The following is a 15348-nucleotide window of genomic DNA, read 5'->3' as shown; positions in this document are numbered from 1 at the left end:
GAGAAGAAAAATTATTTGGCTTAAAAAGTTAAAACAGTTCTTTAAGAACAGTTTTGCTTTTGTGCTTTAAAGAAGCTGCCATCTCCAGAAAAATGGCTGAATTCATCAGGTCAAGTTCTCCTGCCAAAATCTGGTGAATTAATAATTTTGTGTAAATAAAGTACAGTAGAATGCAGGTTTTTTACACAAAAACCAGAAAAAAAACCCAAACCACCAGAGCAACCTGACAGTTGGATCAGGTTTGATCTTAAATGAGGATCTAGTGGGAGTGGGCAGAAGGCTACAGCTGCTGATTGAGCAACATGAAATAAATTAGAAGCCCATGAGACTGAATTATCTACCAAATTTTGCTTTCATCTTATCAAGACCCAAAGTGTGTTGGCATTTGACCTCTAGTACCGTGTTCTCTAATTAGAGCAATAGTGATGTTTGCAAATACATTTCTGAAATATTTTTAATTAGGATCTATAAAGGAAGGATTTCTTAAGATGGAGGAGGTTGTTTTACAAATAACAGGAGACAGTGCATACTGGTGTCTCATTGGATCAGTACAGTGGTAACTAGAAATCCAAATGCTTTGTCATTTCTCCAGGGAATAGATAGTAGAATAACACCATATGCATGAGGACAGACAAAGTCCTTGTGCAACACCCCTCTGGTTTTGGTCTGTAGTATTTTGAAATGAGTGGTAGCTGACTGAAGAGTTACTTTTAAAAGCCTCACAGAAAGCAGCATTTAACTACAACAGTGTTAAAATACCTGAACCCTTTTCTCAGGGACTCAGAATTTTATCATGCTTATTATTCATAAAAACTTGATTAACATAACCAGCTTGGGACTGATTCCTCAATACTCCTTGTGTTTAATCCATGCTTCTGCAGGGGCAGTGAAGCAGACACTTAAGACAGTTATTTATGTGAAAAAGCAGTACAACATATACAGATTGTGACTAAAACTGATCAGAATAGGGTATTTATTTCTCCTTTGTGAAAAATTATGGGGTGCTGACATTTTGTTTCATCCCGTGCTGGAATAGATTGTTGGCTCAGTGGAGCAAGAGGCAAAGGAGAAGGATTTGTTTCAGGCTTTTTGCAGAAGTGGTTCTTGGCCAGCCAGGGGCTGCATGGCGTGCTGCCCGGCCAGCAGGGAGCCAGGCTGGAAGGGTGCCAGCCAGGCCAGCCAGCTGGTCAGACAGCAGGGACTGCCTGCCCCCCTGGCCTCTGAGGAGGCTTTTAGCAGAATAAACATGTTCTGAAGGAATACTATTCATTGTCTTGAATCAGCATTTTTGCTAGAATATCACTCATCAGCTTTAGTAATTCATCGTAGAAGACAGGGAAATGAGCACTAATTGCCTGCAGGGCCTGAGTTTAGAAATCTCTTGAGACTGAGGTACAAAATACCTTTTTCCTGAGCTGAAGGCATAGGTTATTAATTCACACAGAAATCTCTACATAAGATACTGAGTAAGAGACATAAGAACCAGGCTTTTTCTGTGGGAGTTGGTTTTTGATCATCCTAATGAGAGCAGAGACAATAGTGCAGAAAACGTGCTGTAGCACAGCAACTTCATGAGGCTTCTGCAGTGGGGAAAGAGCCATGAGGAGTGAGCTCTTTGGATTCCTTGAACTACTGCTGTGTCAATTCTCAGTGCTACTTTTTGACCTATAAAGTCCTCAGAGAGTAAGAGGATTCCATACATCTCTCTCTTTCAGCATCTGATTTTGCCCCTTCTAAAACAGCAATGGCTTCTGTGTTTTTCCTTTTTATAGCTGCTCACATGTGTAGAATGATTTTCCCTTTGTTTCTAGAGGAAGTATAGATTCTATATTTCAATATAAATACTACTCATGGTATTACTTTTATTTTTACTTATTACTCTTGTTATTTGGGTCCTGAGCAGTGTGAGCCAATTTGAGGGCTTGAAACAACTTAATCCAGTCAAATGCTTTGTGTTTTGCTGCCCTGTCCTTCAGTAATTTCACATACTGAACTTATTCTTCTGTCACTTACCTTTAATATACTTTAGAAGTTTCTTCCATAGATTATTATCATCAGCATTATTCAAAGCAGAAAAACAAGATGATGTGTTTTTACAGAGTATAAAGATGAGGTAGTTACTCACAATAGAGGTCTATTTAGCTTTGTCTAATGTGTCTGGTAATAGATGATTAAAGACCAGTAAAAGCAGGCACTATATATCCTTTCCCAGGTATGTTTTCTTAACTTCTAGTAATCAACTCCACAGGGATCTTCTTTGGTGGAAATTTCATGTTGTTTAATTGCACTTAAATTCATTAATGTACTTATGTTGTTTGTTTGTAATTTAACTTGCAGAACATGGACTAGAGATAAGTGCCACAAAGTAAATTTGGACTGAGAGAGAAAATAACTCATTCTTTTTTTTTCTTGTTGAAATTGCCATCTGTCCTTCTCTTGACTGTAGTTTTTGGTAAATGTATTGTATCACCAGAGCAGGAAACATAAGTCTCTATTTTGATGTATCCTGTGTAAAGCTGAGTGCTGAGGGTTAGGGTTGAGAAACTCCTAGAATTCTGCAGGTTAAGAGTAGCTGAAGAGCATAAGATGTAGCCTGATGAAACTAAAATTTCAACTCATAATACTGTGAAATAGCTGATGGGTCTGTCTAGGAATGTAATTTAAAGCAAAGCAAAAAGAGAAGTTGACCTGCATTCATGTTAGTATGGCAGCCTGCAAAATCATGTAGCTGTAGGTTTCCATTTTCTCACAGTATTTTTTTAATGCTCTTCTCTGAAATAGATAAAATAATTCCTGGTTTGTTGTGGCATGTCCTAAATGAACCTATGATAATAAATGTACCAGTATGCTGAGTAGAAGTACTACTGTATAGTAGTCGAAATTAAGCTCCAGGTCTCCTTGCCTGGGAATGTGATATTAAATTTATTTCATATGAAGCATAAAGGTGAAAACTGGGGATGGAGGAGTCCAGGAGGGCCGGTGAGTGTATGTATATTAAGAGCAAATAAAGCCTGTAAGGTCAAACACATTCCTGCTGGCTGTGAGTGCTGCAGCTCCATGATTATAGCATTTTGCTGTAACCAAGGGTAGCAAAAGATGCTGATTTTGATTTTGTTACCAGGGAAGGGAGGAGAAAGGTACAATTCAATCCAAGGCAAGATTTTTTTTTTTAATTTCTCCAGTGGTGGATTATTGTATTTCATCTCTAGAAAGTCATGCAACTGTTTTGGGAATGGGCTGACTTATATTCTTTCCAATAGAGCTATCTTATCTTGGTACATGAAGTAGAGTATTGGAGGAACAGATCCTCCATCTCTTCAGACTTTCAAACCCATGGCAAGGAAATTGTACTATAAATCAGATAAGCTATTATCTATGTCTCCATGGAAAGCCACTTCTGGCCATGTTAAAAGATACAATTTGTGTCTTTGTCACTGCACTCAGGGGTGATGAGATGTAGGAGAAAAATCATGAGATTAAAAAGGACCTGGGGAGAGAATTTAAAACTAATATCCTGAGGATGAAAGGGATATAATTATGAACAACTCCTGACCTGGCTGGTTTTTAACTCTTGTTCCTCTGCATTCTTCAGGAACTCTCTTCAAGGAGGAGAGGAGTAGGAATGTGTGAGTATAGTTTTTCCTTGAAGGCTGGAGCCCTGTCATTACCTAGGAATTGAAATATCTCCTTCCACCCACTTTCAGAATCTGAGAAGGCCCATAATTCCCCAATATTCTTTTCTCCTGGTCTAGACTGTGGGTAATTATTCTCAATGTTAATGGAGAAATACGTAAGTGTGCACTAAAAATACCTCTGGCATAGAACTGGAAAACAGAGGAAAGCCCACTGTGTAGTCTCCAAAATCTAACCTTTGCTCATTGCTTTTGCAGCCTTTCTGGACTGCATTGGCCCATTCTAAGCTCTTTAAAGTATTCAATACCTATGATCCTGTGGGCTGGGCCTTTGAATGTTTTACAATTCAAAAAACATGAGAAAGCATGTTTTTTGAATTGTAAAAGGGCTGATGAAAACAGGAATTTAGGCCTGACTGTCTAGTACTTACAGTAATTTTCTCTATTAATCACAAGGATTTAAAGAACTTTCCATAATCCATGTCTAAAATTCTCTTAATTGTCACAAATGAGGTAAGACAGCCACAAATGCTCTCTTTGATGTGGTGTCATGCATGGATTTTTTTTTTCCTTTCTTTGAAAATACGGTAAAGAAATCACTTAGCAGTAAAGTAGAAAAAGAAATTGAGATGGATAGAAGAAGTTTTCAGCAAACTAGTAGAGAAATGCAGGCTCTGAAGAGGCCCTGGTAAAAGGAGATTGTGATATTCTGGTGGTAACCCAAACTGATAGTTTGTTATGGTGAGAAAAAATGGTAATTGATTGTGAAATGGAGATTGTTTGGGAGGGGGGAAGCAACTCTATATTTTTATAATTTTTGGCTTTATTCTTGGGAAGTTGAATTCCAACAAGGAGGTAGTACAGGAAAAAGTGTGTTTGGGGAAAGCTGTGGGTAGAAAGCAGATCATCTTGGCTTGTGGCTGATGTTACACCCTGTGGAGTCAACAAGAAAAATGGCTGCAGAACCCTGACTTAAAACAGATAAGAGGAAAAATATGATAACCTAAAACAGGTCGGTGAGATAAGTCAAAATGAAGCCAGCCAAGTGCCGGGGAGAACATATATGCCAAAGAGCATGAAAAGCTGCTTAATTGTATTCTATTAAACTTGCTCCTTTTTTTGAGGGATGGAGAATAGGGGTAAAATTCACTTTAGTGTAAAGGTATCACAATGTTGTTAACTTGTGTACCAGTGTGTGTACATGTCTGATAATTTAACTGACTTAGTGCTTAGGGAATAGGTCTGTTGGACATACTCCAGCTTCATAGGCTAATGCTGAGCCTGAGCTTCCAGATACTCCAATTTATTGTCTAGATCCAAAGGCTGGGAGTCATGCTTGCAGGAATAGCTACAAATGTGCTGTGCTCAAAAGCAATGAGTAAAGCACCATCAGCACAATGTGTGTCTGGGTAATATTTTCAGGTAGGTTTTTTTTTTTTTTTTTATAAACCAGACGTCAGGAGACTTGGTTTAAATCAAAGTTCAGCTTCTTTCACAGTTGTTTGATCCCAGGAGGTATTGATTTCATCATGTATTGTGAAAGAGGAGTAAATTGTCAGTGCAGCAAAATTACATTTGAGCAGATAAGCAATCAGACAAATTGTGACAGCTGGGGATAAATTGGCTTCATTTATGGAAATGAATGAAATTTCTGTCTTGCTCACTGGAGATCTAGTTTTCTGCATTTGTTGAGTGATGTTGGTCTCTAAAGATACCTTTGATCATGGAGTTAATATACATCTTAAGTTTTTCAGCATGCAGTGAATTAAAGGACCCCTTCCCTATGGTTACCATGTGTGTATGGGAAATGGGCCATAGTCTCAGCCAAATAACATTCAGCCTAATTTTCCTGGTTCCCTAGATTTAGCTTGAAGAGCTGTCAGTGGAGAAAAAACCAATTAGACTCCATGGCAGAGAAAACACTAATTTCCTTTGGCTGACAACTCCTACAAGGGGCTTTTTGGCCAAGCAAAAGAACAGCTGTGAAAAAGCAGAAGCCTTTCTGCTGATATGAAAGCTTCAGCCCAGCCCTCAGTTCTCTCTGCTAAACAGTCTGCTGGGAGTGTAGGTGGCTGCTGGACACAGCTGGCAGAGCAAGGAGGACCTACCAGGGAGCCCAGTGGCAGGAGACCTGTGTGGAGAGATGGCAAATAACAAAGCAAATGCAATTATTGGCCTTTTGTGTCTTGACTCCACTTAAACAGGCACAGCACAAAGGTTCCACTGTCCAGATTAAAATTCCTGAAGTTCTAGGGTTTAATTAATGATGGCTTCTATGCAAGTAAACTCATAGGCCTGAGCATTTATCTGTTCTGCCTGTGTGTGACAAATGTTGTTTGAAGAGCTATAGCACAAAGATGTATTGTAGGCCTGGAAAGGGCATTCATTTCTCTTTTGCTTCTTCTCATCGGTACAAAGCCAAAAAAATGTATTTTGTCTGCAACTGGTCTTCTACATGCACCTGTCTTGTTCTTGCTAATTGCTTGTATGACTCCACTCACAATGTGGAAAAAGCCATTGAGAGAGGATTTTGTTCCTGCACTGTCGAAGATAAGGGTATTGCATGACCTATGGAGTGAGGTACCTTATTAATCTCAGAGGTCTCCAGAATAAAGTGGGCAGCAGTGGGAATGTGCCTAAATTCTGTCAGATGTAGAATTATTTTGTGGCACTGTCTGAAATTTTATAGTGCGGAGTATTATGATTTTGATCCTGACATGTGCTTTTGACCTATTTCATAATGAGAGAGATGAAGAGAGGATCCTTGGAAGACAGGATTGAAGTTGGTTGCATAATGGACGTGTCAGGAATATTTTTTTCTTGCTTAGTGGGTGTGTGTTTTTGGATACTTTTATGCAGTATAAGAGACTTTGTACCGTAAAAAAAAGATCATTCTCAGTTCTGACACACATTTTAAAAGCTATGGCCTTATAAGCTCTGTTGGTTCTTAATGCAAGTAACACACTGCTGTAAGATGTAACCTACAATTTAGAGCTCTGCTCCAAACCCAAGTTGCTCAGCAGAATCTGCTTAGTTGTGCATCACTTCTTCAATATCTATAAAGTGTTACTTTTATACTTGTTCTCAGCAGAGCAAGAAGGATCAGATTTTAAATGTATGCAGGTGGACACAGGTGTCTTAGCAATTTTGAAAATTAGATTTTTAAAATTTTTTTGCTGGCTAATTTCTTATTTATTTTAACTTAATGATGTTGACCTGGTTACCTGTGCTGTGTGAGAAGGTTTGAGCTCTGCTGCAGGAGTGGGTTGGTGTTGCCTGGGCATTGAAGGTTGAAATAAGATTTTCCTGGACAAATTCATGTTTACATAATGCTGTGCAAGCTTTTTTGATGTTACCTAGAACTATCTGTTTCAAAATTCTTGGCATGTTTCTCTCAATTTTTTGTCTGGAAGAAACACTTGCAATCATTAAAAATTATCTAAATAATTTTATTAATATCAAAATTATTGAAGGGGTTGGGAGGGGCTTTTGAGAAAAAGAAACATTTAATAAAGGGAGGGAGGGACTGTCTCTGAGCAAGTCCTAAGATTCTTTTGCTGTGTGAACTTGTCTTGGCTAAATTTCTTTGTGGCTAGATTTCTTCCAATTGTTTCTTTTTTTTTTTTTTTTTTTTCCCCACAAATAAGTTAAGAATGATAAAATTATTTGGATAAAATAGTTTTGGGATTCTAGATTCAACATCTGCATTGAACAGCACTGATTCCAAATACTTCTGATATTTCTAATAGGCTTAAAATAGCCTCTAATTTATAACACGGAGTAATTTCTTTTAAATGGATATTTGTTTTTCTTGTCTGGAATTGGTGTTTTTGAAGGAGTTTCTACAGATCTTTCAGTAAACCTGAGTTGCTTTTATTCCCAAACGTTTTTAGACTTGACAGGATATAGTTTTGTACTCTTAACTACAAAGGACCATACCAAAGTCCCCATTCCAGTTTATAAACAGCAATATACTGTCACTGTCCTTTCCTGGACTGGGCCCTGAATGAAGTACTTTTTCTGTAGAGATTTAATTTAAATTTTCTCTCCATTAGAGAACAGCTCCCCCTGAAAATTTGATATTAGAACAGTGAAAATATAATTTAGCTCTTTCCAAGCAGCACTGTATTTTATTTACTTAAGTTAGGTTTTTTAATGCATGTGGAGAGATCCCAAAGCACAAGAATAAGTTTAGGCAAATGAATATTAAGCTACTTGGATTGTAACAGAGCAAGAAGATGGGGATTGTTTTTTCTTTTTGTTTTCCTCCAAATTGTTGGAGACTGTGATACAAACCAGTCCTTAGAAACAGAAAAGATGGACACGTACCAGGATGAGCCTTCAGACACAATCTCATCCTTCCTCAAGTGCAAGAGCTTTCCTTCACAAAGCGCCTCAGAAATGAGGCTGAGAGCATTTGAGGAGTTGGTTCAAAACTGCTTTTGGGACCCCGTCTCCCCTCCTGCAGCCTGTGCAGTCAGGATGGCTTTATTGCCTTTGGTGCAATCTATTTCTAGTTCTAAAGAAGAAGAGTAGCTGGATTTTCACTAGGTTCTAGACAGCAATAAGTTTGCTGACTCTGATTTATTTAAGTGCATCTGGTACAATGCTTTAAAATCAAGAAGGAAAAGCAACTTATATTAAAAGCAGCAGCTGTGGGATTTCCCTATGGTATTGATGTATTATGGGTTTATAATGCTGTTGAAGCAAATGGCAAGGTGCTGGGGAATGCTGAAAACTGCACACACAAGGAATTTGTAATATTTTCCAGGCTGGCTTTAGTATTTTTAGTTGTAAGGAAGGTAACACAGCCTAATCTAGAAATTACCTGAATTTTTATATGATTTTGCAGGAATTAATGGGTTTAGGTTTTATTTTTGGTTTTTTTTTTTTTTTTTTTTTGGGATAAGTTTGACAAACCTGTACTTAGAAGTGTATGGATTTCTGTTTGTCATTTCCTATTATCCTGCCCAGAGTTTTGTACTTGGGCAGCAGAAACAGTGCTGTGTGAGTAAAATCAGGCTGGAAAGAGCAGGAACAAAAGTGGGAATAAAAACTTTGAGCCACAGCCAGCAAATACATCAAAAGGATAAGCCTTCTGAGCGGAACATTTAGAAAGTAGGGCAGGTACGCAGAAATGATGTAGGAGAAGAAGAAACAATCCACCAAGTATAGCTGTCTCCACCTGAATTGCAATAGAAAGTCAGTCCTATAGAAATGACCTGTACTATAGTTTAGCCAGAAGCAATCCCTGTCTAATACTAGTTTAGTCCACTAATGTTTTGTTCCCATCTCTCTGACTGTTTAAAGTGCTTTTAAGTTAAATTTTGACCTGCTTTTTTTATCAGTGTCCCTAAACTACTGAAATGTTTAACTTTACTTGAATAATAGTTTAATTGACTAGGAAGGTAATTACTCTAAATGGCAGCTCGGTTGTCACACTGCTCTAAGAGAGATTATTTCACCCTTAAACATATTGAGTATTACTAAGATTAGTTCTGCTGATGTCACGAGGTCCAACTGTGATGTGAGTTCATCACATGAATGAAGGTGGAAGGCTGAGCCCTTTGATCCAGTTAGGCAATACCTTGGAATGATCTGGAGACTAATGGAAATTAAAGTCTCAAAGGTATATTTAAAATCCAGTATGAAAGACATTAGTTTCACATGAAAAGGTCAGAGCTAAGGGCTTGTACTCCAGCTTTCCCTGTGCTGAGGGTTGAGTCATAAAGAAGCATATTCAAAGGCTGGACCACCTAAATGCAGCTTCAGTCCTCCCAGTAGTGCTTGGCAAAGTGTAGCATGTATGCGGAGGCACATGTGAGCATATTTGCTTTGATGGATATGTGCAGTCAGTAGAGAGGAATGAATTTCAGTTTGCTTTCAAATGTTTAAATTTCATAAGAATTCATTTTCCAGAGCTTTAAGTTCCCTTTTCATTGTCATTCTTATAATTTACTAGTTTTATTTAAACCAGACTTTATTTTCATATGACTTTAGGTGTTAAGTATTGTTTGAAATCGAAGACACAAGAATTTTAGGTCACCTATACTATTGCATTTATCATAAAACTACACTTGAATATTTAAATGAGCATAAATTAGTTTTCTATTTCTGTCACATACATCTGTAATTTGTAGATGAGAGAAAATTAAGCACAGACTAGAGATTGTATCTATCTATAGTTAACAAGAGCTTTACTTACCCATAAAAGCTGTAGCTCTCCAGAATGGGGACAATAAAGAACAGCTGATCTGTACTGTGAGTCTGTGTCCTTTACAGCTACCACGCTGTAAGGGGGAATATTTTATAGCTTTCAGGCTGATGAGCAGCCCACAGCATGCTCACTCTTTCCTCCTCCTGCCTTTTTCTGTGACCCTGCTCTTCAAATGCATCTAATACTCCATAATTACTTAATCCTCCACCACTACTTTTGTTTCCAGTTCTTAGATGTCATTAACAGAAATGGAAACATAGTAATTATCACACTGGGAGAGATCTTTTCCCATCTCCAAAACAGTTTTTAGTGAATTTCCTTCTGCTGTCATTTAGAAGAGTGATTATTGAATCTAATAAGGGACAGAGTTCCAAAAGAGACTAGATTACTATTGGAATCTACTTACAGCCAGATTTAAGAGTTCTCTCTAGCCAAATTTTATCCATACCTGGATAAATATCCAGGTATGGATAAAATTTGGATATTTTATATGGATAAATCCATACCTGAGAGGTGCTAAGCATTTGAGAAATGGTCCAAGCCCTTTACACTCATCTTTCAAGTCTGTGGCTAAAATATAAAAGAAGAAATTTTTTTTTCTCTAAAGGAATCTTTAGAATCTGATGGTACCATCTCTGGCTTACTGGTTTTGATCAAGCAGGATGCTTTTTGAAATAGTCTCAATTATTATTTTGTAATGGTTATTAAAAAAAGCATGGCTTTTCAAAAAAAAAGGTTATCAAAAAAATGCTGTTTTTGAAGCAAGAGTTTGAACATAATGGTTTGAAAAATAATACAGTTGTTTTTTTTCTTCCTGTTGCCTTTCCAAGCCCACTTTATGGGAGAGTTGAATCTCTAATAAATAAGAGCCAGTTATAGGACAGCTTACGAAGCATGTGCTGTGTTCTATTTGGGATGCATTACAACCCCCTAGTGTTGCTGCAGCCTGAGCTAGAGGAAATGCTGTCTGCCAGTTAATACTATTTAAAGATTGTTCCAGTAAGCAGATTGAGCTTCCCAGGGTGGTGCTGCTTGGTGGGGGCTGTGTGGTGCAGTCTGTGGTTGTAACGCTGGCTCCAAGTCTGTAGCATCCTAAAACTTCACTGCACCATGGAGTTATAATCACTGTGGTGATTATAATGCTGGAGGGAGTTTAATTTGCTGACTCTTAAAAAGCAATCTGATAATGAGTTTGGAGCCTGAGGATCCTGTAAAGGAGGTGGAGATGTTTTACAGACGCTCTTGCTCAATAATTAAAAAGCCGGTCCCTTTGGCTGTGCTTATGGAGAGGGAGGATGAGCTGAATTCTTTCTGGCATAATTTGTTTTTTCCAATTGAAATGACATGTCCTGCAAAGTTGCATATGAATTGGAAAATAAAAGTCCTAAGGTAAAGATTGCTACCTTACATCCTGTAATGGGGAAAATTCTTGTGTGTATTGCATTATGTTTGCATTGTCGCATCTAGAAAAAAATGTTTTTTACAGATGATGGAGAAGTAGAGCATGTATCCTTCACTGCTTAAAAGGGCCCAAGATCAGTCATGGATTAAGCTGCAGGTCACAAAATGATGAGACCCTCCTGCTGGTTCAGAGACTGACAAGATGAGCTGGTTCTTGTTGGCTTTTGGGTATCAAAGGTACCACTGTTTATTGAGGTCAGAGTGCAGGCTGAGGCTTAGGCAGGATTACCACATGCTGCCAGCATGGCCTGAGCTTGAGATATTTCTGAAATGCAAGCAAGGGGGTAAATGTTAGCATTTTGTTGGCAGAGCTGATAAAATGTGAAGCCCCAAAAGAGACAAGAACCAGAGAGGATGAGAAGGTGGTAGTACTGCAGCATTAGGCATGCCAGGTGCATTGATCCTCCATAGAGGCCAGTTCCAGTGTGTTTTGAAGTCAATAGGAATTTTTTCAAAGAAGCTGGATCAGGCTCACGGATATGCAGAAAATGATAATCATTAAAAAAATTTAACAGTTGTCCTTGGTAAAAGACTGAAGACAACAAAGGAAACAAAATGAGGTATATAGTAAATGAGTGAAGACAAGTAAGAAATCACATCAGATAAGCACATCTTCAGTGTCATTCATCATCTTGCTGCAGTGAATACTAATGGGGGAACAGAGGTTCATAACACTGCACAAAGCACTGACAAGCAGCCAGGTATGGAAATCCTGTGCCAAATGAATTGTGATTTTATATGCAAACTAATCAGTTTCAAAGATTGACAAAATAAGATGGTTTGGGAATCCAAATTTATAGAACATGCTCTTCTGTTTGCACATAATCCTGGAAATCTGTTCTAAGAGACACTGCACAAGATTCTTACCAGCATCAGGTGCTGATTGAGCTGGGTGCTGTACAAATGCACAGGGAGCAATTTTTGCACTGGGAAAGTTTACACCAAACTGAAAAATCAGTAACCTGGTAGAGGGTCAGTGGCAGAGGCAATGAGAAGAACCGGCAGTGTCCCTGCTCCTCAGGTGAGGAACCAAGCTCAGCTCTGGTGAAGCTGGTCAGCACTGCTGACAGGAACAATGTGCTTGGGTCTCAGGCAGGCCTTGTGCCTCTACAGCTTCTGAGGTACAGCCTCCACTTGGGGGACGTGAGCTGTATTTATGCCTCCTCTTGGAGGCACATCCCAGGACCGACAGGCAGAAACTATTTTTTCTGCAGATACCAATGAAAATCTTCCTTTCAGCAAAAGAAATTATCTAGAATAAATGGATGAGTCTTTCTTCCTTTCTTAGTTGATGGATTGCTTTAAGTTAACTTATCTAATATTCTGCAGTGTGATGTATCTCTCATCTGAAGCTTAATTTGCTGCTTTAATTTTTTACAAGGTGGAAATGTGATTCATTTGATTGTGGCTTCAAGTAAACTGTCCTCTTCCCAGGAGAAAAAAAAACCAAAAAAAAACAGTGGACAGTGTGTATCTGCATTGATCTGAGCAAAAAAATACCAGAAAAAGACTTATTGGAAAGGAATTTCTGCTCTGGGGAATATAATCTAATTTATATAGCACTGTTTATCTTCTCTGCCTTTGAATACTAGTGAAAGGGTATTTTGGTCTGGTTCACAGGTCTGGTAGATGCAGTTATTTTGGGAAACATCAAAAGATTTTTAGAAAAGGAACTATCATTTTACTTGCTCAGCATGAAACTTCTGTAACTGATGAAAATAAGCCTAACAGAACAGAAGGGAGAGTGGAGGAGTTAGAGCAGAGGGTGAGCATATCTGAGAGGAGAAGCAAGCTGGAGCCTGTGGTCGTGCTTCAGTAAACTGCTTTGGGGAAAGAATTGGGAATAGTACAGTAGCACATTAAGATGCACAGCAAGTACCATCCTTTTCATGGGGACACATCACCACACAGGGAGCAGTGCCCAACATCACAGCATGCCAAAAAATGTGGCTGCACCTCCCTGCATGGTGCTCCAGCTGTGTTCAGGACAACAGAGATTTATTGCTCTCTGCAATTCAGATTACTCTGCACTACTTTGATGTGGAATCCATGTTAGCAAATACCATTACTGAGTTTAGAGGTACATGTCTGATTTATTATGAAAATTGTTATATATTCTTATAGGTAAAAACATGTAATTACAGCTACCAGAGTTCTGTCCAAGATTTCCTGAAAGAAGCACACACCTCTATTGCGCACTGGATTTACTCTGCATGTTCTTGAGCATGTTGGATGTGATCTGAGCATGCTGTTTCTCTTGTATTTCTTGGTGGTTTATAATTCTCTTGTAACTTCAGGCCCAAGTAGGCTACAGATATCACCAAATCCAGGGCAAATTGCCACTGTGAGCATGTAGCACTCTGGTCCCTATGTACTCACTAGAGACAGAATTTATGCATATCCAGGGACCATGTTTGGAGTTCTGGCAGTTTGGTCAGGGTTTTTAAAATGGAATATACGTAATGGTCATATTCCCAAGCGGAACATTTCCTGATGGTGAAAAAAGACTTGTTCAATAAGTGTATGAATTGCTACTGTCACTCTTCTTTCACTTTCAGACTGGCTTAGCTTGGTATTCCTAATTAATGAAAAGCAGCAACATTTATAGTGACACTCACTTCAGGTGTCCTTTTCTGTAAATCTATAAAGTATCTAGATCCTGCAAATCTATTTGTTTTTCAATAGTTCTGTCTGTCTCTGCTCTCCTCTACTGCAATTTTTATGTACTACTTCTTGCTTTCTGTTTTGTGTGGTGCTGGTGCACTAAAAATATACATACAACCACAGATTTTTATGTTTTTTTGTAGAGAATAAAAATACTAAATGGAAAGAATCAGATGCCTGTCAACCTCAGTAACTTCAGTTGAGGAAAAAAATACCACCATATCCTGCCTTTCCCTTGACTCACATTTTAAAGAAGCTTATCTTGAGATCCCTGTAATGGTCAGAGACTTGATGGAATTGAAGTCTGTGATTTTTGGAACTAGAAAGAAACTACCCTTTCTAAGAAAAGGGGGAAGGTAGAAAATGTCATTTCAGTCCTCATTACTAAGAGATGCTTCTGGAAAGCAAAGAAATGACTAACAGGAATAGATGTGATAGTTTGTGATCCTGGCAGAATTTAACTTTAGTCTGGAAGCTTGTATGTGAAGATTCAAGTTGTTGGTAAGGCTTCAGTGCTCTGGTTTCTACTCTGTGTGAGTCACTTTTATGAGTCCCACATGCTAATGTTTCTCAGAGTTTTCAAAACACTATTCTTTGGTGCTGGAACAGTGTCATGGAAGAAGGTCAGGTTAGCTCCAAGGCATGAGCACCATTAGTCTCAGGAGGATGGCCAAATCACTCCGTGCTGAGGAGTAAGAGTTCTGTGTGCAGTGGATTGGGGTTGACCGTCCTTCACTTCTGCAACATTTTAAGGAGTGCTGGAGATGAATGGTTTCTGTGAGCTCAGTCCAGGAGGTCATTCACCCTCTTGAGTTTCACTTCTACTTTGCCAGTCTTACACTTCAGTCCTAGTGGACCAACGCCCACCTCTGTTGTGATGCAGGCTGCTGCTGTGTGTTTGTGGCAGTCTGGTGGGTTTGTACAGATGCTGCTGCTGCCCACAGGAGTCCTCAGGCTGCTTGAGAGGCCGTGGCACAGACTTGCACAGATGCAGCTGTGTCTGAACAGCTGTGTGTGAAGATTTAGTTCTTTGCAGGTTTTTGTTGAAGGGGTTAAAGCAGAGCTAATACTTCCCTTTCTCCCTGGAGCACTGAGGCCCTAATAATTTGGTAATGAGTCCTTGTGGTGAATTAGAAATCTGTGAATTGCATGTAGGCAGTATAGCCTAAGCAATCTTGGTGCATGTTCCTGAGCTCTGCTCTGTGGGGCAGGAGCTGGGGATCTGTGCGACAAAAGGACAGTATAATTATGGACCGTTGCCACTCTCTTTTACCTGGGAAGCCTTTCTTGTCATGAGTACAGGCCAGTTTTTCATTCCTTGGTTCTCTCACTGTAATGTTCAGCATAATAGAAATCCTAGCCTGTCAGAAGTTA

The 15348-nt window shown here is 38.9% G+C and overlaps 1 protein-coding gene across 1 annotated transcript in view; it reads right to left on the bottom strand.

Moving 5' to 3' along the window:
- The window catches only part of LOC132329789 (rap1 GTPase-GDP dissociation stimulator 1-like), a 29474-nt gene extending 19500 nt beyond the window's left edge, over positions 1 to 9974 (bottom strand). Inside the window, 3 exon segments of the mRNA XM_059851238.1 lie at positions 9838 to 9892; positions 9895 to 9926; positions 9929 to 9974. Coding sequence (XP_059707221.1) covers positions 9838 to 9892; positions 9895 to 9926; positions 9929 to 9974 — 133 coding nt within the window.
- Positions 9975 to 15348: the final 5374 nt, after the last annotated feature.

This window comes from Haemorhous mexicanus, chromosome 7 (assembly GCF_027477595.1).
Source record: "Haemorhous mexicanus isolate bHaeMex1 chromosome 7, bHaeMex1.pri, whole genome shotgun sequence".
Classification (NCBI taxonomy): Eukaryota; Metazoa; Chordata; class Aves; order Passeriformes; family Fringillidae; genus Haemorhous; species Haemorhous mexicanus.
The sequence above is the reverse complement of the archived record's forward strand: the minus strand, read 5'-3'. Positions and strand labels throughout refer to the sequence as shown.